We start from the raw sequence: 24,281 nt of genomic DNA, 5'->3' as shown, positions 1-24,281 counted from the left end.
TCCGGCGCGAATTCGGATTTAGTTGAGTTCCAATGAGGTTACAGGATTCCGAGTGGGAAACCAAAAAAAAAAAAGCAGAACATAAATATATGTAAAAATTTATCAAAATTACAATGAATAGTATATGTATAAACTTGTTATTTTGAAAATACAACTGTTAAGAATTTTATAGGTTGAACCAATAGAATATATATCTTGATTCATCTTTGGTGAGGATCAACCACAACCCCATAGGATTCAACATGCTAATAGACTAATCTCAACAATTGGTACTTGAAGTTTCAACACAATAGACTACAAGAAGCAGTTTGATTCAAGTACTGAACTGAATGATAATGTATTGTGTTAATTTCGCTATAGAATTTCACACCCCCTCTGCGTGACAAAACAAATACAAGGAAAATTCGTATGAAAGAAAAACACAACAATCTGGCTGCATCATAATATAGAAGTTGCCAGGGTGGCTAAGTCATTTAAACGACTTGCAATGGTAGATTACTTTCTCAGTGTCTGTAATATGTATTCGGCATAAAGGTCCCTGCACGGAAGTAAAAATGCAAATGTTAAAATCTTTCAAAGACAACATTAATTAGCTCAAATTACTATATTATCAACGAGTGTATGTATGCATTCTCAATTAATCCAGCACAACAAGTACATTGAGTATTGGATGGCATGGACAGCAGTGCTTGGAGGCAGAAACTCATTAACAGCAACCTCCTTGTTTTCAAGTTTCTTGTCTAGTGACAAATTAAGAAAACTTTACTTAAAGAGAATTTGCTAGAAATGAAGCAAGTCAATTAAATTATGATGAGGAAGGATACAGTCTTCAAAAAAGCGGCGGATTTCTGCCAGACGGTGAGGAGCAAGCTGGTTAATATCAGTGTAGTGGCGATATTCTGGATCGTCAGCACACACTGCTATTATCTTATCATCCTTCTCTCCCTGGATTGATGAATTAGAAATTTAGTCCTTTTATCAGATAGGAAACAATAAAGTTTAACCTGCAGGCAGCGATATAGGGGAATTAACCTGATCAATCATAGGCATTAAACCTATGGCCCTAGCTCGAAGGAAACAGCCTGGGAGGACAGGCTCCTGTTGATGAAACAATTTCTCAATTCAATTGAACCGGATAAAATGCTATTAATTGTATTGTATGGGAAGGCAATCATGCATCCCATTACCTGCATGAGCACTAGTACATCCATGGGGTCATTATCTTCACATAAAGTCCGAGGAATGAAGCCATAGTTCTGGGGGTACACCATTGATGAGTAGAGGACGCGATCAACCTGAAAATAGATGGAGATTGAGTAGATATCGGAACACACAAGAGATTCACATTACTTAATTAGGAGTTTGAGGTCATGCCTTAATGAGACCAGTTTTCTTATCAAGCTCGTATTTGACTTTGCTGCCTTTCGATATCTCAATGACCTGTAAGGATAATGCAATGCAGCCTGAGTTTAATCTGATAGGACTTGTTGTTCCCAAGGAATCCTCCCATCATAATCAACTAAATGATGTTGAGTAATTAATCAAAAAACAATTGTACTTACAACATTGAAAACATTTGGAGCTTCAGGTCCTACACAGCAACAGGGAATTAAGGAATGATGAGAATATGTATGTACAATTGCGGCAATAGTGTTATGAATGAAAAGAGAAGGTACCTACCTATCTCGAGATCGTGCCAAGGGTGAGCGGCGACAGACCTCCTTGACAATGATGAGAGGATCCTCTCATTCAAACGAGGGGCGTGTCTTTGTTCATCACTCATTTTTACGTGCAAACTGACAACAACTTGTAGATAGATGAATATGAACAAACCATATATATATATATATATATATATGATGATGATGGAGGAGAAATGGTGGGTGTATATAATAGCACAGAGCCCTAGGTATTAGGTGAAACAAGACAGCTTTCCACGCGACAAGGAAACTAGTAATATTGTTGTCCGATTCCTTTTCCTCAAGGAAACTAGTAATATTGTTGTCCGATTCCTTTTCCTCCTTTTCCTGAATTTTCTAATTCACCTAACCTACAAACTAAAATGAATAATAAATAAACCAAACTCCACATCTTACATTTTAATTAATTGTCCAGATCTATAACGCGTACACATGTTGACTTCCTCTTCTTCTCAGTTCCAGCCAGACATGTTGACTTTTTGGATCTCTCTGCCCCAAAACCTATTACCCAACCTATACATACAAACGTTTTTAAGTAGATAAAACAAGTATATGTCTACTTGTTTGCAAAAATGACTATAGTTGCTATAAAATCCTACTTATAGCTGCGAACTGTAATTATTTTGAACTATAGTGGTTAATCATAAATACATCACATGTTTGCCTTGTTGTGTAATATTTGCTAAAAAAATTCAAGTTTACTCGATTTGGACAACAGGTTAGACAGTCGCCTCTGAAGGCCTTGTGAAGGTCAAACATCATTCGTCTTCGTCTGATATTTAATATGGCTTGCAAAGGCAAAAGTTCAAATATTTTTGACTGATGCTAAAATTGATTGAACGATTATATCGCACGTAATTAAACTGATCCTTTAAATGAGATAAATTTACAGGAAGTTGTAACTCAAAATTATTGCGACTTTTTATAAGTGGAGAGAGCGTGCAATGGTTCAGATTTCTATTCTTCAATAGAGAGGTTCATCTCTTAGATCCTCCCAAACAAACACATTACAAGAAAGAATAGGATATCTAGTTTGTTGAATAATATTTTGTTTCCGTGTGATTCAATGTTCGATTTGTTAGACTTTCACTGCATATTCTATCTAATTTGAGTTTTTCCACCATTATACTTAATTTTAAAAACTGTTTTTATATAAGCATAGGTCAATTGATCAAATTTTTATCTTTAGCATGACGCCCTATTATTTCAATTCCAACACAATTTGAGGCAGTTCTATTCAAATATTCTTCCCATTCCAAGTATTTTGTTTTACTTTTAGCAAATAGAAGAATATATGAAGCTCATATATAAATATATATAAAAATAATTGGACTCAAAAAGAAAAGAGCAGGTTATTGTGACATGACATATATTTAAGTGTTGTGTAAATATAAAAACTCAGGCTGAAGATGAAGAAATTGATGCTGCTGCTGCTTCTTCTTCTTCTTCATTAGGCGGTAATCCTCTATAATTCCACTCGTGTGCTTTCCATTCCGGAAGTTGCTGAATGGTCATCTGTACAAACTGATTACTGGTCAATAGACGAACAGTTGGAGATTAATTAAGACGTTATATAAAATTCGATCCATACGTACCATGCCTCTTGAATTAGGTTTACCAACTATTGCCTGACAAGCAAGCCTCCAATTCTTTGGATGCTGAAAATTATATATATACAAATTAACAGCATGGAATTATATTAGTAATTTAAATTTTCCTTTAGGATAAGCAACATACACACCAAAATATTAGTAATAAAGTATATGACATCTAGAATATATAGGAAAAGATTTAGGCAGTACTATATATATATATTCATGACTTGCTCGTATATATATACCCGTTTTAAATTTTCATTCTCCTTGTCTGTGCGAGGGTTGAGTAGCTCCTTTCCTTCAACCACCTGTAATTGATGTCGATGTGAGATATGCTAATCAAGTTTAATTTAGGGCAGTAAACCAAATGTTCACACTCACCTCAACCAAACATGTGGCACAAGTTCCTCCTCCCCCACAATTGAGCAAAGGTCTTGCCTTAAATATATAGGAGTAATAATTATATTTATATATATATATACATAAGTAACTGGATGAGATGATAAGAAATACTCTAGTACATACATAAGGTCCATACAACTCGACATTAGCATCGAGCATTATGTCTCTAAGTTTTTGGCCACCACATGCTTTCCTTAGCTGCACATCTGGTGTTCCATCTGGTAGGAATACTGACTGAACGAATTACGAGTACTTATTAATGGTAATGGGACTACTCATATATTAACTCATGATGAATTAGACTACTCACGCTGACAAAGGCAAACTTCACACAAGCTTCTTCCTCCTCATGTGCTACTGCTTCTCTCGATCTCTCACTACTTGCAACTGCTTTGATTTTTGTTCGGTTGAAACGCAGGCACCTCTGATGAACCTTGGAAATACACAACGATGATTGTGATAGAGTGGAAGCAGCTAAGCCCCCATACCAGTATATTTCAATTGCTCTCATTTTAATTTCTCCTACTGCTACTGCCACTGCCAGGGAGCTAGCTTCACAATATAAATGTTGTGGGTGGCTCTCCTTATCTTACTTATTATCCATTCCTGATGGATCCCAACCAACTATATATGGACCCAAACATCCAAGGCCCACTCACTATACAAACGTTTCCAGCCAGACATGTTGGCTTTTAGGATCTCTCTGCCCCCAAACCTATGACCCAACCTATACATACAAACGTTTTTAAGTAGAGTCTACTTTTTTCTTCCTCTTCTTAATGTAGAAAGAATGACTCTAAAACATAGGTTGGGTAACAATGACTCTGCTTTGTATATTTCATTCTCTCTACTGAAACTTAAACAATCAAAGGTTATATTAGTCTATTTCAATGCATACGTGAAACTTTTAACAACACACATTTGAAGTTAGGAATGAAAAGAAAGAAAAACCTAAAGTGTGCATCAATAAGTCCTTTCTTTTGAAGAAATGTATAGGCTTTCTTAGTAGTAAATGTTTGTGCCATCTTCTCTTGATAAATGGTGTAGTTGAAAACAATTCAAGCAGACTAATGTTTCTTCTTCAATTTATGGCACTTGGACGAAAAGTTGTATTGGCATCTTGCACTTGAGAGTGTGTCTTAGGCATTCATCATATATTCAAAATAATTAAGGAATGAAGAGTCCAAAGACAGAGACACAAAGATTCGAAGGTACACGGGCAGATCCTCTTTCTGCAGTCAATCTATTTCTCTTCCAAATTTTTTTGCTTCTAATACAGGGATACATTACATGGAAATAGAAAAGGCACAACTAGTACACAAGCTCTTTCTTTTTAGGTTCAAGAATCGGAGGGTCAATGTCAATTCCCATATTTGCTGCAGTGCCAGCTATAATCCTCATTGCAGATTCAATCGTAGAACAATTAAGATCCGGCAGCTTCTCTTGAGCAATTACCTTCAATTGATCAATAGTTATTTTTCCCACTTTCTCCCTCTGTGGGTCCTTCGAGCCCTTTTCCACTCCTACAAAGTGATAAAATAATTAATCATACATACATATTTACATCTTTGGAAACTAACCAAAACTATCCAAACTTTTGTATGCACCACAACATATAACATCCAGGCTATAGCAAAGATAGAGTAACTGCACCATAAAAAGCTAAACTCCAGTACAAGTTCACATTCACATCTACAAGGTGTACTATTTTGATCGAACACCTGATTTCCAAATTGTGAAATTACACTTTTTATTATGGGATAAGCAAAGATCTTATTCATCAAGATGATCAAGCACTAAGTCAGTGCTGGCATTTTTCCCTGAATAAAACAGGGGGTTTGACCCCATTGACCCCATATACCAAAGAAGGGGGATAACAGCAGTATGCATAAACATCTAGTAGAGCAAGCTAATGATTCTACTTTTTGAGCAAATTTATTTCACTCACTGTTATCTACTTTAAAAATTACCTTTCATGTTGTTATAATCAACTGTAACCCAAAAAACAGTGCTTATACAATAACGAAGGAGTTCATTTCATTAGTTCTATAGTTTGGTGAAGCAAGGACAGCATGCCCAAATAGTGTGATGCATTCTTATGATTCCCAATGGGATGGGTTACTTCAGTACTGATTTTGCCAATCCAAACCCGAAATGTTTAAATCTACTGCTTAATTTGGATGAGCATAGAACTATAGTCTATGAGTAGAAAACCGCAGTCAGAGCATATATATTTATGACGGGTCTCTGTCATTCTCCACCCAGAGAGAAAGAGAGTCAACTGTTTTTCTAATTCAGATTTCAATATTTCTTTTTTTTCTTTCTCCCTTTTTGCCCAACCATCTAGCAGAGCAACATGGAAAATAAAAAAAAAGGGAGTTTTCAGTCTAGTTTTTCGGTAATTTTACATGTCTACGTCCTACTACGAAAAATATCATGGAAGGAGGGAAAATCTTCATAAACAAGACTCTAAAAGTATCCTGTTCTAATACCCAATTCAAGCCAAGATCGTTGGATAGTGCATCGAGTTGTAGTCTTCACAGGCGTCTTTTGTTTAGAAAGTGCACAGTGAGGCGTTTAACTAATATCAGCCATAAACTAGTTCTAGTTCCTGATTCAAGCCAAGATCATGGGGTAGTATATCAAGTGGTTGTCTTCAAGGGTGTCTATTGTTTAGGAAGTGCATAGGGAGGTGCTTAACCCTTCATCTTCCTTGCTGTCATAAATTTTAATGTCTATAGACTAAAGACCTTTCTTTTATAAGTACTCTATAAGTCTATAGAGCTAAAGAGGATGTTATGAATTTCTTGATCTCAAACTGCAAGCAAATATTTATGGAATTCTGGCAGACAGGTCGGCTAGTTGCCCTTGTAAGAGACCCATGGGTCATATGTATCATACAGCTATGGTAACTGATGTTGGATCAACAAGCAAGGGTGTGGTAGTAATAGGCCAGGATATGATGTCCTCATCCAAAACTAGCTTGATATTGCACATTGATTCAGCACCAAGGTAGCCAACTCCAAACTCTGTGACCTTGAGCATTGTACATCAATCAGTAAATCAAATACATTCTTGTGTCGTTGATGTTCAAGCTAAATGGTATCTCTTCCACTAACTCTAAATGAATCATTTAGTTTTCCTGACTTGCCTCTAAACTAAACCTTCACATTTTTAGCAGTTAAAGGTGAAAATTCTAAATACCTGCAGCCTTGAGCAGCAAAACAGAAGCAGGTGGGGTCTTCAAGATAAAAGTGAAGCTTCTATCCTGGAAGAGAAGGAAGAGGCAAAATGAGATACTAGTAAGACTTTAATCATGTTTTAATTAATTGACAATAAAAATGAAGAACTGACATCATAGACGGTGATTTCGACAGGAATAACATAACCAGCTTTGTCAGCAGTTCTGGCATTGTAATCCTTACAGAATGCCATGATGTTAACACCTTTGGAACCCAAGGCCGGACCCACGGGTGGAGCAGGAGTTGCCTTCCCTGCCTCGAGAGCTAACTTTATAATACCAGTGACTGTAACAAAATGCAACCCATCAGTAAAAAGATTGAAACCCCAAACTAAACAACCAAAGTGAAAATAATACCTTTCTTGGCTTTACCACCACCAGGCTTAGGGGGGGCCATGGAAATGACAGTGAGAGCCCTTGGAGCACAAGGAAGGGAACAAGTGTGGCTGTGGGTGTGAATGAACTGAACCGACACCCGTTGGACCCAAGACAACTTAAGGGATGAAGGTGAAAACGACGAACAGAGTTTCCCTGGATGATTACAACTCGATAAAGACGCCATTTTTCTTTTCTTTTCTTTCTTTTTTCTGATACAAGAAGAAGAAATCGGAACGAGAAAGAAGTGGATAACACTGGGCACCGTCTCCTATCTCTAGCCAGATTCCTATTTGAGCCTCTGGGCTGGGTCTTATACAGGGGCCCATGATACTTTTGCACTACAACAACATACAAGGCCCAAGAAAGGGCTTAATTCAGAACCAAGGGCACAAACATATGTTTTTGGTTGTCACTTAACACAAGTGAAGTGATATATCCGATCGATACATCATATGAAGTGATGTATCCAACCGATACATCGCGTAAAGTGATATATCCAAGAATAGGAGATAGTAGGAATTTTTGTGATTTTTTCAAATGGTAGAATTTATTAGAGAATATGGTAAAATAAATTGTGTATTTAGGTAATTGTTTTTGGCATTTTACAAAAATCTCATATATTTGGTTAATTACATCCTATTTCAGAAGTTTCTCCAATTACAAAAATCTCAGATTTTTCATTACTCTCGGATACATTTCTGGGTTGTACGATACATTGCAAATGATATATTACTTAATAAGAGAGATGTATCCGGGGGGATGTATCCTAGAGGGGATAAACATGTATCCGAGAGGAAATTTTTTTAAATGGTAAGAAATTTTAGAGATTATGATGTATCCAGAGGGGGGGGGGGATGTATCCTAGATGGGATAGATATGTATCTGAGAGGGGATTTTTGTAATTTTTTTAAATGGTAAGAAATTTTAGAGATTATAATATCTTGAGTTGTGTATTTATGTAATTTTTCCTATTTTTTTTTGGAAACTTTCAAAAATGACTATAGTTTATACTTAATTATAGAGATCCATACCTATAGTTCGCTAAATTGCAAATTATAGATATATGTTTGGAAGAAGAGAGAGGCAAACGAGACTTTGAGAGGGGGGGAGAGAGGCGAGCGATATCTTGGAGAGAGAGTTGAATACATGCTATATCACGAATACAATTGTATAAAAAACTATTGTATTTAGCTATATATTATGAGGAAATAGGCGAGCGAGATAGAGAGAGGAGGGGGCACTGACAGGAGAGAGGAGAGAAAAAATTGATGTAAAACCCTACCTAGAGAACTGTAATTATTTTGAACTATAGTAGTTAATCATAAATTCATCACATGTTTGCCTTCTTGTGTAATTTTTCCTAAAAAAAATCGAGTTTACTCGATTTGGACGAAAGGTTGGACAGTCACCTCTGAAGGCCTTGTGAAAGTCAAACATCACCCCTCTTCGTCTGATATTTAATATGTTTTGCAAATGCAGAAGTTCAAATATTTTTGACTGATGCTAAAATTGATTGAACGGTTATTTCACACGTAATTAATCTAGTCTTGTTTAAATGAGATAAATTTACAAGAAGTTGTAACTCAAAACTATTGCTACTTTTTATAAGTGGAGAGAGCGTACAATGGCTCAGGTAATTGGTAGTTAACGACAATTTCTCTTCTTCAATAGAGAGATTCATCTCTTTGATCCTCTCAAACAAAAACATTACAAGAAAGAATAGGATATCTAGTTTGTTGAATAATATTTTATTTTCGTGTGATTCAATGTTCGATTTGTTGGGCTTTCATTGAATCACTGAATTTTCTATTTTATTTGAGTTGTTCCACCGATATACTTAATTTAAAATACTTTCATATTCAATTATTCTTCCCATTCCAAGTAATTTGTTTTACTTTTAGCAATAGAAGAATATATGAAGCTCATATATAAATATAATATAAAAATAATTGGACTAAAAAAGAAAAGAGCAGGTTATTGTGACATGACATATATATAAGTCGTTGTGTAAAGATAAAAACTAAAGCTGAAGATGAAGAAATTGATAGACATATATATAAGTTGTTGTGTAAAGACAAAAACTCAGGCTGAAGATGAAGAAATTGATGATGCTTCTTCTTCTTCTTTATTAGACAGTAAGGGGTCGTTTGGTTTGAAAATGAGTTATGATGGGATAAGTTGTGTTGGGATTATTTTTTATTGAGTGTTTGGTTTGTTGTATTCAAAATAATAAATTTTAAGAACAATTTATTTGTTTACAAAAATGCCCTTCATTAATGTAAAAAGTGATATAACAAAAGGGTTGAAAGAGACATTTTTGTCATTTACCTATTTTATCCCGGAATAAGTTATCCCGGGATTACTATACCACCCAAAGAGAGGGATAACTTATCCCGGTACTAATTATTAATCCCGGGATAAGTTATCCCGAACTTGCCAACCAAACAACAAAATAAGCGGTACTATAATTTAATCCCGGGATTATTTGGTATTATCCCTCACACCAAACGACCCCTAATACTCGATAATTCCACTCGTGTGCTTTCCATTTTAGAAGTTGCTGCATGGTCAACTAAAAATGCTTAAAAGTAAAAAACACCTAAAAATAAGTTAAGCTAAAGGGGCACTGACTCATTTCTAGAATCTTTGTTCAAATTTGATTTTAGGGCATTGATATGTTTGAGTGGATAATTATTTTATTCATAAATACTAGGAGTACTACTTTCTAGTAATATTTATTTAAAAATAGATGATATTGAAAATATAATTAAATAATAAAAATATTTTTTTTTAATAGTTTAATTTTTTTTTAGATGAGATGGTTGTGATAATTAATTAAAGAAAGTACAAAAAGAAAAGATGAAAACTTTATTTTTTATTTTTTATGTTTGTTGTTTAAAATTTGAAATTGTGGTGGTATTAAGCAGAGGGCATGAAGTCTCCTGTATTTGCAAACTTAGTCTCCACTGTGTTGTTTGAAAATCTATGGCTTTCCCAATTTTAGCATGGTATGGTAATGATAGCGCTTGTGCTTCTGACTCTCATTTCTATTTGAAAAAAAAAAAACAAGTTTAGTTTACTTGTTTAGTGGATTGGAAAGGAAAAGGAAAATGGGTTTGAAGATAGGAAGGTCACCACCTTACAAGGGCGCTAGATGGGTCTCTCTGCTCTGCATTGCGAGCTTCTGCTTAGGTGTTTTTGTTGTCAACAGGTACTATTTTACTACTGTGAGTGTGACAAGCGACATGTTCATGTCTTTTTACTAGTATAATATAGACAATAAAGCTGGGGCAAATTTATAGGTAAATTATGGGGCTCCGACCTCTACAGATTTTATGTAGTATGCGTGAATTGAATGTCAGTATTGGTAATTAGCTGCAGACGCCATTGAATCAACATCTTACATAGTTTTGGCATTAAGAGTATTGCTACATAGTCGTATTCCATGTGTATTGTTAAAATTCTATGTTAGTTTCTTGCAACATCTAGTATGCCTTTGACAACACGTTGAGTTACTTTTTCTTAGGTTATTGACAGTGCCTGGTTCTGTTAGAACAGTGAACGATGCTATATCAGTGGAACATATGTCACAGGAACTTCATCCTGTTCTTGAGTGCGAGAAAAAGGCAAGTCAGCTGGAATGTGACGTTTTTGGCCTCATAATTACACAAAATAAGTAGATAAACTGATTCCTGGGGTGGTTGATGTTGATACAGGATACTTCTCTGGTAGCAGAAGATATTCTCTTCAATGTTTCTAAAACACACGATGTAATCATGTAACTTTCTGTGCCCTCCCTTCAATATACAGGTTCCAAGCTAGTGATTATATTCATTAAAAGGAGAATTAAGTTTTGAATCTCATCTTTGATTCTATGTAATAATCCAATATCATTGTGTTCATAAAACTTTTAGGGAATTGGACAAAACCATATCTTCTCTGGAAATGAAGCTCGCTGCTGCTAGAGCTGCTAAAGCACAAAATGAAGAAATAGCTGCTGTTTTGTAGGAAACCAGTAATTGAGCCTTTGAATAACCGCCCTAAGGTTTTCTATGTAATGGGAATCATTACTGCTTTCAGCAGCAGAAAACGCAGGGATTCAATTAGGGAAACTTGGATACCTCAAGGTTTGATTACCAAACGTGTATGGAAATTTTCTTAAACCAAGAAATATTGTTGGTTAACATTGCTTTGATTAACCGTATAGGGGAGGATCTAAGAAAGTTGGAAAACGAGAAGGGCATTATCATACGGTTTGTAATAGGGCACAGGTAAATTGACATTGGAGATTGAATGATTCTTAGAAAGGATTTTTGTTATGCAGTCACTGTTCTCTTTTCATATTAATAATGGACTGTGATGATGCCCAGTGCAACCCCAGGTGGAGTCTTGGATCGGGCTATAGATGCTGAGGATGCACAACATAATGATTTCTTTCGACTGGTAAGTTTGTTGTTCTTAGTGCACGCCATGTACTCTTTATCTTATTCCATTTCATGCTTTCGTGTTTGTCTATTAGCAAGATAACTTGAGTTACATTTTACTGCCCCTTTCCAAAAGAAGTTAAGAGTGAACCTTTCAATTGTATAAATATGAAACTGACAATCTTTCACCTTCCTGAAAAAAAAAATGTATCGCATTGACATCTACACTTTATACATTCTTTTAATAGTTTATGCATTTATTAATGAATATGCTTAACATGTATGAGTGTCTCTATATATATGCCTGTAAAAAGAGATGTCCATTGATCTAGCATGCAGTTAATGTTTATCATAAAACACTCTTCTCACTGATAAAAAAAAAAAGAAGAAAAACAGTACACCTTTTTTTCTTTATCTTCTGTCCTCCTGTGTCCTTTGCCCATCTGTATGCATGATCTTCACATTGGAATATGTCTTACTACTTTCAAGTCTATCATCTACAATATGCCATTACGGTTTTAAGTTTAATCAAGATAGAAGAGAGAACAATAGTGTGCCATAACTATTTAGTTGGATTTTGTTGACTGAGCATTTTACTACATGATAAAGACATCTTGCCTTGCAGAATCATGTGGAGGGATATCATGAGCTGTCCTCTAAGACTCAAATATACTTTTCAACTGCAGCAACAAAATGGGATGCTGACTTCTTTATTAAAGTTGACGATGATGTGCATGTCAATCTGGGTTAGTACAAGCTTATTCAAATTCCTTTTATCTAAATGCTGAGCAATAGTGAGTCCACACTAATTAGGAGAGTACAACAAGAATTACACAAGATTGAGCTAATTCATACTGCCTATAAGATGTTTCATTATCCATGTTGCTCCATTTAAGCATGCTCGATCCAATATTTATAAATTTAGGTTCTCTACATTTCTACTTGCATTTAATTCTCTATTAAAGATTTGAGTCCTAGCAAATATTGGACCTAAGTAGACATACAAATATGACTAGAACTTATTTGCAGCTAAATTAGTATTGCCTGTGTAGGTTGCTCACAGTGCTAGTCCCTTGCACAGATAAAAGAGGAGAATTATTGTAGGTCTATATTAAGCATTAAGCTAGTCAATTAATAATGCATCCTCCCAACACTAAGTAGGAGAGGGATGAATTTGTACTAATTCCATATTTTGTCACAGGTGTTGTAGGTTCATTGTTAGACCGTCATCGATCTAAACCTTGTGTGTACGTGGGTTGCATGAAATCTGGACCCGTTCTCTCACAGAAGTAAGATTCTAGATCCATCATGAGCTTCTACAGTTGTACTTCAAGGTTCAAAATTTTCAAGTATGACATACTTTTTGTGCAGAGGAGTGAAGTACCATGAACCCGAATACTGGAAATTTGGTGAGGAGGGAAATAAGTATTTTAGGCATGCAACTGGACAAATATATGCGATCTCCAAGGATTTGGCTACCTACATATCGATCAATGGGTACACCTCTCGCTTGATAAATTTTTTCTCAAGGTTTCTGTTTATTGCATATCCATGTGCTTTACTTGTGACATGTACTGTTTATTCATAAAGAATTTGTGGTCAGACACATTCTACATAGGTATGCAAATGAAGATGTTTCTCTTGGTTCTTGGTTTATTGGGCTTGATGTTGAACATATTGATGAACGGAGTTTGTGCTGTGGAACACCCCCAGGTAAGATTTACTCGAATACTCTATGTGATGTACTGGTTTCTGGTACGAGAGTTGATGATTGTTGACATTGCTAGTCTATAGCTCAAACAAGTTGTTAATAATTTAGTGTAGCCAAGTAGTCCTTAGATATATATATATATTATGGCATGAAAATTCCAACACAGAATTCTACTCATTTGATTATTTGGCCTCTTAATTGAAAGATTGCGAGTGGAAGGCCCAAGCTGGGAACATTTGTGCTGCATCGTTCGATTGGAGCTGTAGTGGAATTTGTAAATCAGTGGAAAGGATGGAAGAGGTCCACCAGCGATGTGGAGAGGGAAATGGAGCAATATGGCATACTAGTTTCTGAAAATTTATGATCATATGCATTGTGCAGTTAAATTCTGTTCGTTGTTACTCCAATCGTAGGGATGTGATGTGATGGCCCAATTTTTGACTTGAAATACTAAATTGGAAATTTATTAGTTGGGCAGAAAACTGATGTTCCAAAGCTGCTGAAGGGCGAAATATGTTACTACCATTAATTGATTGTTGAAAAAATTGAGTGGACGGAATATGCATGTTCAACATGTTAGTGAAAGGGATGGAAATCAAATTGCAATAATTATTAGGTTGCAAAATTTGCTATGATTGAAGTGAAAATGATGAATGACATGTTTATGGATCCACACTGCATTAGAAGAAGAAAATGGGTCCATGTAAATTACTCCAATAATTGTACATGTAATTGTCGTGTCCAAATAACAAACAAGACTATTTACCACATGCGCCGACCACTGTTTCCATGTTGTCAAGAGTTAGGTTTGGTCGGAGATAAGCCATTTTAATTTGTCGACTTGGTTTCCTTTTGAATTTGACCTTAAACCATGTTTAAAGTTTCATCCAAACTCTTTAATCTTCTATCCACATTCAATTAATACTCATATACAATAGTAGTTGTATTTTTTTTAATCTCTAAACTCTATCACTTGCAAAATATATATTTCCACTATTTTATGTTGCCTCTTCTGAATTCCTACAAATTATCACTCAAGCTTGTTCATAAGCTTAATTCCCTTAGCTTATACACATCTTCCTCATGTATAAAAATAAATCCAATAAGGGTGATATATTATTCACTTCCAAAAAGAAATGTTTTTAATTTATGAAAAAAGAAAAAACCTTTTTTGATTGTGTTGGTGCACACTCTAATGAAAACACTATTCGATTTGCTTATCTCTAGGGACTTTACTTATGAAGAAGAGGAGAGATACCCACTATCACTAAACATCCAAATTGTGTTAAACGTGAGAATTTTGTGGTAACACTATTTCTCACTCTTTTATGATAAGGACTCACCGTTCACCAACCTACAAATAGTACAGAGAAAAATAAAAACAAAAACAAAGCCAATTGAGTTGACATCACTGGTTAGGAATATGCGAGTAAGGTGAGATATTTTAAAATTAAATATTTTATCATAAACTTAATCATGAGATATTTCACCTTATTTAATTCAACTTGAATATCCTTATGTATACTAATCCGGAATCCCAATGCCAAATAGTAATTTTCCATAAAGTAGGAATGATATTAGTGGTACAAAGTTGATGGTCAAAAGACAAATAAAAGAGAAAAGAGCCTTAGTCAAATGGTTTGAACGAGAGATGTAAACGCGGTGGTACTACTACTCCAAGACTTGACTTTTAAGTATTTAACCAACCCCACACTCCTATGTCAAACAAAACCAGAATACACACATTTTTTTTCCAACACAAACTTAAAACTTATATAAGCACCACTTGTTTTTCCTAATCAAATATCACAATATAAAATGACAATTCATCACTTTGTATTCCGGGCTATTTGAAAAGCACAACCACCAGAAGCAATTGTTATTCCCTGGTCGAACATAAAAACTAAAATCCTGAGGAGCAAAAATGAAAAGAGGCCCTACCAGCAATCGGCTAACACGTTTCTCTACCTCTACATCCTTATCCTCTTTTCCCTAAATCTAATTCCTTTTATCTTCCATTCATTTAAGTAAAAAATATAACTTTCTTTCTTTCCTGCTATCTATCTATCTGTCTTTAGGGTTGTTTTTATTTATCTTTATCTTTCTCTATCTTCTTCTTCTTTCCTTTTTTTTTTTTTTGAAACCCTCGACTCTTCGCCGTGCTCAAAGTTTATATACCTTTTTAACGATTGAATCGGGGGTTGTTTCTTCTTTTTTATTATGGGTTTGGTAGCGGCTTTGCTTGAGATTTTACAAAGACCAACTTTTGGGGAGGTAATATTAGAGCTGGGGATGTTTATGGCACCCATCTGGATTGCTGTTCTTGTTGGGGTCTTGGTTGGATGGTCATGGAAGCCCAAGTGGGCTAATCTTGCCATTGATTCTGTACCTACAACACATGTTCCTGCTCTCCAAAATCTGTCTTTTGGCTTTTCAACTCTCAAATTGCAAGTTCCCTCTTGGATCAAGGAAACTCACTCCCCGCCCTCCATTTCATCCTCTACCTCCAGGTTTGTTCCAAAGTCTTGCTCATATTCTCCTTTACATAGATGTTACCTATTTTTGAAAACTAATTTAAAACAACACGATCCGCTAACATGCAGTTGAGGATTAAAACATTTGGCTATTTTTATAAAAGAAATTGGGTTACTTATGAAAATCTTTATAAAAATGAATAGATATTAATTTGTACTAAATTTAGAAGTCGAAAATGTTTTTAACTTAATAATCTATATATCCGAGTTAAAGATATTGAACCAAATGGTTAGTTCAAATTCATTAACGTGGATTAAAACTTTTTAATAACTATGAAAGAACATGAAGTTATTCTACAAGCTTAAGTTTGCCGTTTTGAAAATTGAAGTACTTGTAACAAAATAGTGAAAGAAAGTTCATTAAAAACCTCCCGGGAATTCATTTAAGTTAGATAAAAAGTTGAGTAATCACAGTAAACAATGAGTCCCTTTGGGACTGCCGCTACCTGTTTCAGCTACTGCTGGTTTTTGAGTTTTAACCCAATAATATTTGCTTCCCTTTCGCGACTTGGTGGAGGTTGACTCGAAGAGAGGAATATGCAAGAGATGGTGGAGTCCAATGGACTCAAATGGGAGAGTGCATGCAAAGAAAACAAAGAAAAAGAATTAGTAACTAATCAAGAAGGGAGCTGAGACTAATTTAACATGTAAACAAACTCAAACAACATTTAATAATGCAAATTAAGTCTGCCAACGTAAAGAGGGAAAAAAAGGAAACAAGGAGTACAACTTCCAATCCTAATACATTTGCCTCATATGCAAAAATAGAAGTCAACATAATCGCAATTTTAATCAGCAAATAAGTGTGGAAGGCATAGTTAAAAGCATTCTTGCACCAACTTTAACCAACAAGAGCTATATCATTTAGGGGTCATTTGGTTGGAAGCTTCTAGGCATCCTCGAGCTCGTGCTAAGCACGCGGAGTGTACGAATTGAAGGAGAAAAGGGGACATTGAGGCGGCGAAATGAGGATTTAGGGCTGGGTTCGTCTGGTTGAGCGTTGTTGGCGTGTGTTGTGAGCGAGAAGAAAGAGCGAGGGGTCTGGGTTGAATTGGAGTTGGGCTGGGTATTTCATAATGGGCCAAATGTATGGTCTTAAAAGGAAGAAAGAAAGGAGCAGGTTGTTTGGTTTCTATATTTTATCAAATCAAACTTAGATTCAAAATTAAACCGAATTTGATAAAACGGGAAGGAGATAAATCATAAATTTAACTAATTATTTAAGCTTCTTAACTTCAACAAGATAAAAATAATTATTTTGAAATAAAAGATCAACTATACCAATCAAATCACAAATTAGTTTAGGGAAATAAAACACACACTAAAACACAATTTTGGTAAAACAAATTTTCCTAATCTTTATTAAAAGTAGCAAGTATATGAATATGTATTTTATAGGGAAATTGCAACATGGCCTTGAAAATGATTTCAAAAGTATTTTTTATTTTCGAAAACAAGTATTTCAAATTGTTTGAAATTTGAAGAAGCTCGAAAATTAATTAAATTGTGGAGGGTCAAAATTGGGTGTCAACAGTAGATACACAAATCCTTGACACCAATAATTATTTAATCTGCTGTTATCAGTTCATTGCAGCTGGAAGCCAAAAAATCAGTAGTAACTGATGCAGACCTTTGTTACTTAGAGGGATTAGTTGAAGAGCAAGATGGAGGACCTGCTTGGATTCATATGATGGATCGTTCTACCCCGAATATGTCCTATCAGGCTTGGCGTAGAGATCCTGAGGTAGATTTCTCTCTCCTGGCCTTATAGTATGTGTAATGATAGGAGGGATTTAATTATTTTGCACTTTCCCCTAATTGGATTACATTTTAATGTCATGCTAGACTGGACCTCCACAATATCGTAGCAGAACTGTATATGAGGATGCCACTCCAGAAATGTTGAGGGATTTCTTCTGGGATGATGAGTTTCGATTGAAGTGGGATGACATGCTTATACATGCTGAAACATTGGAAGAGTGTCCTACCACTGGAACCATGGTGGTTCAGTGGGTGCGTAAGGTATTATAGTGCTCTGTCTTCACTTGTGCATACTCTTGGATTGCCTAATTGGAGTATGACTAACCAAAATCATTCTGGTCCAGTTTCCCTTCTTTTGCAGTGATAGAGAGTACATTATAGGCCGTCGAATTTGGGAGTCAGGGCGGACATACTACTGCATCACAAAGGTAAGAGAATGAAGGCTTGTCATAAGTGCACAAGTAGTATGTGCCAATTGTGGATGTCAAACAAGTGTACACTTCGCTATCATAAATAATGTTTTTCAACATGGCATGCCATTTGTTATCTAACTTGATATCTCTTATATGAGTGAAAGCCAGATAATCAGAGATAGAAATTGATGAATAAAATTTAAGGGTGTCATACTTTTAGACATTGTAGATTAGTTGTGAACCTGATGAGCTAATTTACATTTTTATTATCTGAGTAGAACTCAAAGAAGTGGAGTTAGTTGTACCAAACCAGCTTAAGAGGGTCCTCCTCTTTCAGATGTGTTTCTTTTGCACTTGGTATATTAGTTGTAAACTGAAGGGTGATAAGCTAAGATATGTTTTCTGTTATCTAAGTAGAGTATAGAGAAATTGGAGTACAAGTATTCAAGTCAAATTGAAGAGAGTGCAGTAACTTCTTGTCAAACCATTTTCCTCCCCTGCTTTTGGCATCTCTTTTCTTTTCTTTTTTTTTGAGATTTTTGGAATAGACTATGCTGTGCATGTGTTAATCTGTACTCATTAACGGTCAGAAAGGCAAAAATGGATTTGATGTGTGTTCCCTTCAAAAGTAGCAGTGAACAAGACTGCAGCGAGCAGTCTAAGGCTTCATTACCCTAGTAACTTATGGAGATACATGAATGAACCTTCTCCCTCAATGAAACTTTCTTCATCCTAGTCACGTCCCATAGTGTCCATGGGGGCTGGGTGAAATACTTAAATAGGGATTCTCTGGTGATGATGAGGAATCACTCAATACCTTGTATATATTGCACACAAGCCCTATTCCTTCCTACCTTCATGGTTATCATCAGGATCTAATAAATAAATTGTTTATATGATCTACCTATGTTTATCTCAACCAGCCATTTCATGCTACTTATGGTGACCATCTGAGTCGAGCCTCCGCTCTTAGATACTTACTATCTTCAAAGTCAAGCCTTCTCTAAGGTACTTACTATTAGTTGACTGGAGTTGGATATTTCCTGTCAGATTTACATTTGAATAGTTAAGATACTTCATAATTAGCATTCAAAGGAGGAATGTTTACCTGTAGGAGAGGGGAAGACCCAAGATTAAATTGCAGGTATCCTAGTGGGAGAACCTACCTCATGTTTTTCATTGTCTGTGTCTACGTATATGTCGTGTTACTTCAATAGAATAAAATATCAAAACTGGGTTGACCTGATATTGGTTGACACCTGACGGTGCTTCCTGTTTTGTTTTTTTTAGCTGCCCTCACTCACTTTATACTCTCCAATGTTACATCATTTTGCTTAAATCTTGAATAATCTTGATTTTTAAATTGTTCAGGGTGTACCATGCTCTTCTGTGCCCCGTCGCAACAAACCAAGACGTGTTGATCTCTACTATTCAAGTTGGTTCATCCGCGCAGGTAATTTGAAGTGATATTGCTAGCTTGATTGCTCAACTTCCAATAAAATTATGGAATTTACTGAACCAATTATGATGATCAGCCATCAAATGTAGTTGTCCTATGGATCATGATAGGAAATGTTAGTATTAAGACTGAAACTGGAGATGTTACATTTCAATCTCTGAGAAGAGTTATTTTATGACTAGACATCTAAATTGCCTTTTAATTTCTTTTGCATGAACAGCTGAATCCAAGAGAGATGGTCGGATGACTGCCTGTGAAGTATTACTCTTTCATTATGAAGACATGGGTATACCTTGGGAAATTGCAAAACTCGGGGTAAGGCAAGGTATGTGGGGAGCTGTGAGGAAGATTGACCCTGGTTTACGTGCATACCAGAAACATAGAGCGTCTGGAGACCCAATTTCACGATGTGCTTTCATGGCGCAAGTCAACACCAAAGTTGATATTGAGAATCTCAGATCAATGGGGAGCGAAACCAATCTTTCTGAGATTGAGCCTGAGGATTCACCGGAGAAGCCTGCAAGGAGGAACATACCGAGGTTCTTAGTTGTTGGTGGGGCAATTGCCCTTGCTTGTAGTCTTGATCGTGGACTCCTGACAAAAGCAGTTATATTTGGAGTTGCTAGAAGGTTTGCAGGGATTGGGAAAAGGTTGTGAAACTGCTCTAGTATGTCGAGGCATTTTATATAAACATCATTTGACCCATACTTTGGCAGCAAGGTAAGGTAGCCACTGTGAAGAGTTAGGCGAGCTAGATCCTGTGAAAAGCTGCTAGAGTTATATTATGTTGTCTTCTTTCTGTCGAGCTGCACTGTTCAGGAGAATCCAGATTATACTATACATGTATTCGTTGAAATTCTGGTGTCACTGAATATCTCATGCTTCAAATAAAAAGCAAAGCTGATTCTTTTATTAGTAACTTTTTGTCTTTCTATATTTGACAATAGTTGTTGGAGGAAGTTGTTTTGTTTATTTATTTATTTAATTATTAATGGAGTGAGCATCTTCTTTTTCTCGAGCATTCTCTGAAACTAGTTCATGGCTCATAATTGGAATGGTGGCCGGCCTTTCTCACCAAATGTGTGGTGAGTTTGAGAATTGCGAGATTTCAAATTCAAATCCTAGTAGAGACAAATATAGTAGGTGAATCAGTTGAAGATACCGGTAAAAATGGGATGGCCTTTCCATTATATTATTTGCCTCCCATCTGAAGTTACCGTGTCAAGTGACGATATGATGGGCATGCCTCATATATGCTTGTATCAGGTCAACTAATCCTGGATATATTATATTGGTCTACTCTGTTGAAGTGGAAGCTCTAATAAACTTTAAAGTAGCATTAGAAAAAATTGTTATGATCGTAGAATCACTTGAACTGTTTGTAATTGTAAATTTCATATATGACATATATTATAGTACTATTTTTAAGTTATAGCAGTAGATTTAGACTTTCAAGCTATAGTATTAAAAATTTCAGGTTATAACAAATTTACAAAAAAAAGAAATATTTTTATTAATTGGAAAAAACTTTAAAAAGAAGAAGAAGATAAACAAAAATTTAAAAAAAAAACGGAATTAGAAATAATAAAGAAAAAAACTGAAAAAATGGAAATAGATATATTAATTAAATTTGAATTGATAGATGATAATTATTAATTAGCATAAATTTAGGAGATTCAAACTAATTAGGAATATTTGTTTTCCTTAATTCACTATAATCTGTTAAAATTAATTAAAAAGTTTTATTTTATCCATTTTAAAAAACAAAAAACAAAATAAAACCAGATGTAATTGATGTTGGTGCAACATTTAATGATCTTTGTTTTAAATTGTAAGATTCGTTTATTCCAGTATTTATACAGATTGTATACAACTTCATACATCTTTAAAAATACTTAATCCACGCTTGTTAAGACAATATAATTTATAATTAGGTTGTAAATTGTCCAGGATGAAAAAAAATGTAAAACAAAAATGTAATTGAGGTTGTTACAAAATACAATTTTCACTATTTTACATTGGCATAATCGTTTATACAAGGTATTTATACATGTTGGATACCAACTTCATTTATTTTTTATTTTTTTTATTTTTTTGTGTTAGAATATGAATTTGGATGCCAAAGGTGTACATTTTGGATACCAATTATAAGTCAGAGTTGATTCATGAACTCTAAATTAGTAGTATGATTTCTTTCTAGTTAATAAGACATTGTAAAGTCATAACTCTAAATGTTGAATCCAATTTGTATGCATTTTGTATATAACTGTTATCCCAAGAATTATTATAGTCAATGTGTAATTTATCTTTAGAATGGTGTATCCATTTGGAATGCAGTCTGTATATAACTAGTATCATGCGATTACAATAGTCAATCTGTAATTCATATGTAATTGGTATCTTTTTGAAATAAAACAATGAATATTATATATATCAAATACTTAAAGCTGTAACAAACACAAAAATATCGGCCAAAAGTAAAAAAAAAAACTTGTAATTCTAAAAAGTCTAAGGTGCAATCAACTATCTCAAATTTGATCTCTGTGGTCTTGGTGTGGGATAATTGCTGGTATTCGGAGCATGTTCTTTTGCTATGCGGGGTCCATCAAATTTGCTAGCAACAGTGCCAGTTACTTCACTCTCATTGGTCGCGCCATCATCATTCTTTGTTTTTCCATAATGCCATAGATTGTGGCATACCTTTGACGATGGTACTTTGCATCGATATCAACAGAACGCATATCAAAAACTTCATTACTGATGTATTCATCAAATAGATACGTGTACAAATCACAATCACTGAAAAAAATTGAAAGAAAAATCATTTTATACCATTTTCATACTAATGTTAAAAATTTAAATACATTAATGAAGAAATTGAAAAAGAAACCTTCCTATTAGAAAAAATCTCAATTTCATATCAATATTAGTCATAATTCATACAAAACAGAGTAATTTAACAATTCATACCATTTGCATACCAATTTAACAACTCATACCATTGGGCTATTGATATCAAATCAATTCCATACCAATGTCAAAACACAATTCATACCATTTGCATACCAATATTATATCACATTTCATATAATATCCCAAAATCATATATGAAAGTCAGATTCATATAAATATTATTCACATTTTGTACAAGTTTCACCCAAACAAAAGTTTCGAAACAACAATAAGCATAATGTGATATTTTTAGCAAAAAAATCACTAATTTGAATAATGTGAAAATAAATTAAATATAATACTTACCCTAACAATTTTTTTTGCCTTTTTTGGATATTCGAATTTTTGACTCCTTTTTTGTTGTTCTTCTTGTTGATGGTTTTGAAGATTGAGCAATTTCTACATTTGTTGCTTTTTTTCTTTTTTATTTCACTAACAAAATCAAAATTCGAATCAAAAGGGGTTTCTACAATTTTCCCCTTCCTCTTCTTTCCCTTTTGATTTGCCGGACTCACCATTTTCTTTGCTTCATTTTTTTTCTCCTTTTGATCCTTCGACTGAGAGGAACCACACTTTGCAGGAATTTCAACATTCTTCGCGTGTAGATCTCATCCCACCATTAAATCATATAAATGTGGGAGTTCTACTGATTTTCTTTTTGAATGAAGAAGACGAATGTTGAAGATGGTGAGAGAGAAAAAGTTAGTTCTCTGTAAAAGAGAAACGTGGGGTGGGGGTGGGGGATTTACGTGTGGGTAAAAGAGGAAGGTGGGGGTTGCTGTGTGAAATTTGGAAAAAAATCCCTAAAATGGTGTAAGAGATAATGACAATTGATTCTCTAATATTAATGTTATTTCTCTTACTTATTAATTATAATGTAATTATAAAAATAATAACTAATTAATTAAATAAAATAAATTAAATTATAAATTAAAACTAATCTGTTAATATTTGTAATTAAACTGTTATAAGTAGTAATATAAAAAAAGTACATCTAAAGGCAGTACTATTAAGCCTTAAATAGATATATGAGGTGATTTTTCCTTTTATTTTCTAGTTGTGTAAATAATAGGAAGTTTTTAAAGGCGGGGGATATATACTATATAGTTGTTGCCTGAATCAAATGAGTGGAAGAAGTAAGAAAGAAAATTTAAATGAAATATGATGGAGAAATACATTGTCTTTGTTATGTATAAATAAATAAAGAAAAAGAAAAATCATTTGATTGCAATTAACCTTGGATATTTATTTGTGTTGGGTGAGAAGATGTTTCTTCTTGTGGTTAAAGGCAGACCTTAATCCTTATGCCCCAAGAATTCAGCACAAACCAGCCGGGAAATGAACCCAAATATGCATTCACACAAACAAATAAAAAAAGTGATAAAGAGTGGGGTAGTAAAAAAGTCTTTTTTTTTTAAAAAAAATGAAACTTATTTTTACATTTTTTTGGGATAATGGGTGGGGGGTTTGGTAGGGGGTAGGGGATGGGGGGTTTGGTAGGGGATAGGGGGTGGGTTGGTAAATTTTTTCAATTTTTTTTTATAAAAAAATTTATTGGAAAAAATTTAAAATTTTGTAACTTTTTTTTGGATGGGGTGTGGTGGGCGGTGGTAGGGGGTGGGGTGATAATTTTTTTCAAAAAAATACTTTTTTAATGAAAAAATTTAAAATTTTGTTAATTTTTTTTTGGGGATGGGGTGTAGAGGGGGGG

The 24,281-nt window shown here is 34.6% G+C and overlaps 5 protein-coding genes across 5 annotated transcripts; 2 read left to right on the top strand and 3 right to left on the bottom strand.

The window, feature by feature from the left end:
- Positions 1 to 486: 486 nt before the first annotated feature.
- On the bottom strand, positions 487 to 1,831 carry LOC125841312 (soluble inorganic pyrophosphatase PPA1-like). The gene is made up of 8 exons (XM_049520420.1): positions 1,681 to 1,831; positions 1,563 to 1,591; positions 1,375 to 1,440; positions 1,188 to 1,295; positions 1,033 to 1,098; positions 825 to 945; positions 659 to 740; positions 487 to 538 (listed from the first exon to the last, which is right to left on the bottom strand). Exons 1-8 carry the CDS (start codon positions 1,781 to 1,783, stop codon positions 496 to 498), a joined length of 618 nt encoding a protein of 205 aa, XP_049376377.1. The 5' UTR covers positions 1,784 to 1,831; the 3' UTR covers positions 487 to 495.
- Positions 1,832 to 2,993: 1,162 nt separating this feature from the next.
- Positions 2,994 to 4,249, bottom strand: LOC125841313 (photosynthetic NDH subunit of subcomplex B 3, chloroplastic). Its single transcript, XM_049520421.1, has 6 exons — positions 4,008 to 4,249; positions 3,821 to 3,931; positions 3,677 to 3,733; positions 3,541 to 3,603; positions 3,296 to 3,358; positions 2,994 to 3,215 (listed from the first exon to the last, which is right to left on the bottom strand). Exons 1-6 carry the CDS (start codon positions 4,206 to 4,208, stop codon positions 3,099 to 3,101), a joined length of 612 nt encoding a protein of 203 aa, XP_049376378.1. The 5' UTR covers positions 4,209 to 4,249; the 3' UTR covers positions 2,994 to 3,098.
- Positions 4,250 to 4,836: 587 nt separating this feature from the next.
- LOC125841311 (uncharacterized) lies at positions 4,837 to 7,603 on the bottom strand. Its single transcript, XM_049520419.1, has 4 exons — positions 7,296 to 7,603; positions 7,052 to 7,224; positions 6,902 to 6,965; positions 4,837 to 5,220 (listed from the first exon to the last, which is right to left on the bottom strand). The coding sequence occupies exons 1-4, from the start codon at positions 7,498 to 7,500 to the stop codon at positions 5,009 to 5,011; spliced, it is 654 nt and encodes a 217-aa protein (XP_049376376.1). The 5' UTR covers positions 7,501 to 7,603; the 3' UTR covers positions 4,837 to 5,008.
- Positions 7,604 to 10,426: 2,823 nt separating this feature from the next.
- LOC125843240 (beta-1,6-galactosyltransferase GALT31A) lies at positions 10,427 to 13,810 on the top strand. Its single transcript, XM_049522451.1, is given in 12 exon segments — positions 10,427 to 10,527; positions 10,843 to 10,942; positions 11,033 to 11,094; positions 11,231 to 11,318; positions 11,320 to 11,443; positions 11,524 to 11,587; positions 11,687 to 11,759; positions 12,366 to 12,486; positions 12,942 to 13,029; positions 13,112 to 13,237; positions 13,344 to 13,453; positions 13,657 to 13,810. Coding segments are annotated over 12 exon segments (1,206 nt in total). The 3' UTR covers positions 13,806 to 13,810.
- A 1,495-nt stretch (positions 13,811 to 15,305) lies between these two features.
- On the top strand, positions 15,306 to 20,533 carry LOC125878481 (uncharacterized). Its single transcript, XM_049559742.1, has 6 exons — positions 15,306 to 15,961; positions 17,570 to 17,729; positions 17,831 to 18,007; positions 18,091 to 18,174; positions 19,531 to 19,612; positions 19,839 to 20,533. The coding sequence occupies exons 1-6, from the start codon at positions 15,672 to 15,674 to the stop codon at positions 20,273 to 20,275; spliced, it is 1,230 nt and encodes a 409-aa protein (XP_049415699.1). The 5' UTR covers positions 15,306 to 15,671; the 3' UTR covers positions 20,276 to 20,533.
- Positions 20,534 to 24,281: the final 3,748 nt, after the last annotated feature.

This window comes from Solanum stenotomum, chromosome 10 (assembly GCF_019186545.1).
Source record: "Solanum stenotomum isolate F172 chromosome 10, ASM1918654v1, whole genome shotgun sequence".
NCBI lineage: Eukaryota > Viridiplantae > Streptophyta > Magnoliopsida > Solanales > Solanaceae > Solanum > Solanum stenotomum.
Note: the sequence above shows the minus strand (reverse complement) of the source record. Positions and strands in the feature narration are given on the sequence as shown.

Bases quoted from the DNA above. Each gene is read 5' to 3' on its own strand.
- LOC125878481 (XM_049559742.1), top strand. From the start codon at position 15,672: ATGGGTTTGGTAGCGGCTTTGCTTGAGATTTTACAAAGACCAACTTTT. The intron at 15,962-17,569 runs GTTTGTTCCAAA...TGCTGTTATCAG, and splicing joins ATTTCATCCTCTACCTCCAG to TTCATTGCAGCTGGAAGCCA. The intron at 18,175-19,530 runs GTAAGAGAATGA...TAAATTGTTCAG, and splicing joins CATACTACTGCATCACAAAG to GGTGTACCATGCTCTTCTGT.
- LOC125841313 (XM_049520421.1), bottom strand. From the start codon at position 4,208: ATGAGAGCAATTGAAATATACTGGTATGGGGGCTTAGCTGCTTCCACT. The intron at 3,604-3,676 runs GTGAGTGTGAAC...CATCAATTACAG, and splicing joins GTGCCACATGTTTGGTTGAG to GTGGTTGAAGGAAAGGAGCT. The intron at 3,216-3,295 runs GTACGTATGGAT...CAGTTTGTACAG, and splicing joins AACCTAATTCAAGAGGCATG to ATGACCATTCAGCAACTTCC.
- LOC125841312 (XM_049520420.1), bottom strand. From the start codon at position 1,783: ATGAGTGATGAACAAAGACACGCCCCTCGTTTGAATGAGAGGATCCTC. The intron at 1,592-1,680 runs GTAGGTACCTTC...GTTGCTGTGTAG, and splicing joins TTGGCACGATCTCGAGATAG to GACCTGAAGCTCCAAATGTT. The intron at 539-658 runs GTACTTGTTGTG...ACTTCCGTGCAG, and splicing joins CATGCCATCCAATACTCAAT to GGACCTTTATGCCGAATACA.
- LOC125841311 (XM_049520419.1), bottom strand. From the start codon at position 7,500: ATGGCGTCTTTATCGAGTTGTAATCATCCAGGGAAACTCTGTTCGTCG. The intron at 6,966-7,051 runs GTCAGTTCTTCA...CTTCTCTTCCAG, and splicing joins TCGAAATCACCGTCTATGAT to GATAGAAGCTTCACTTTTAT. The intron at 5,221-6,901 runs GTATTTAGAATT...ATCACTTTGTAG, and splicing joins TTTGCTGCTCAAGGCTGCAG to GAGTGGAAAAGGGCTCGAAG.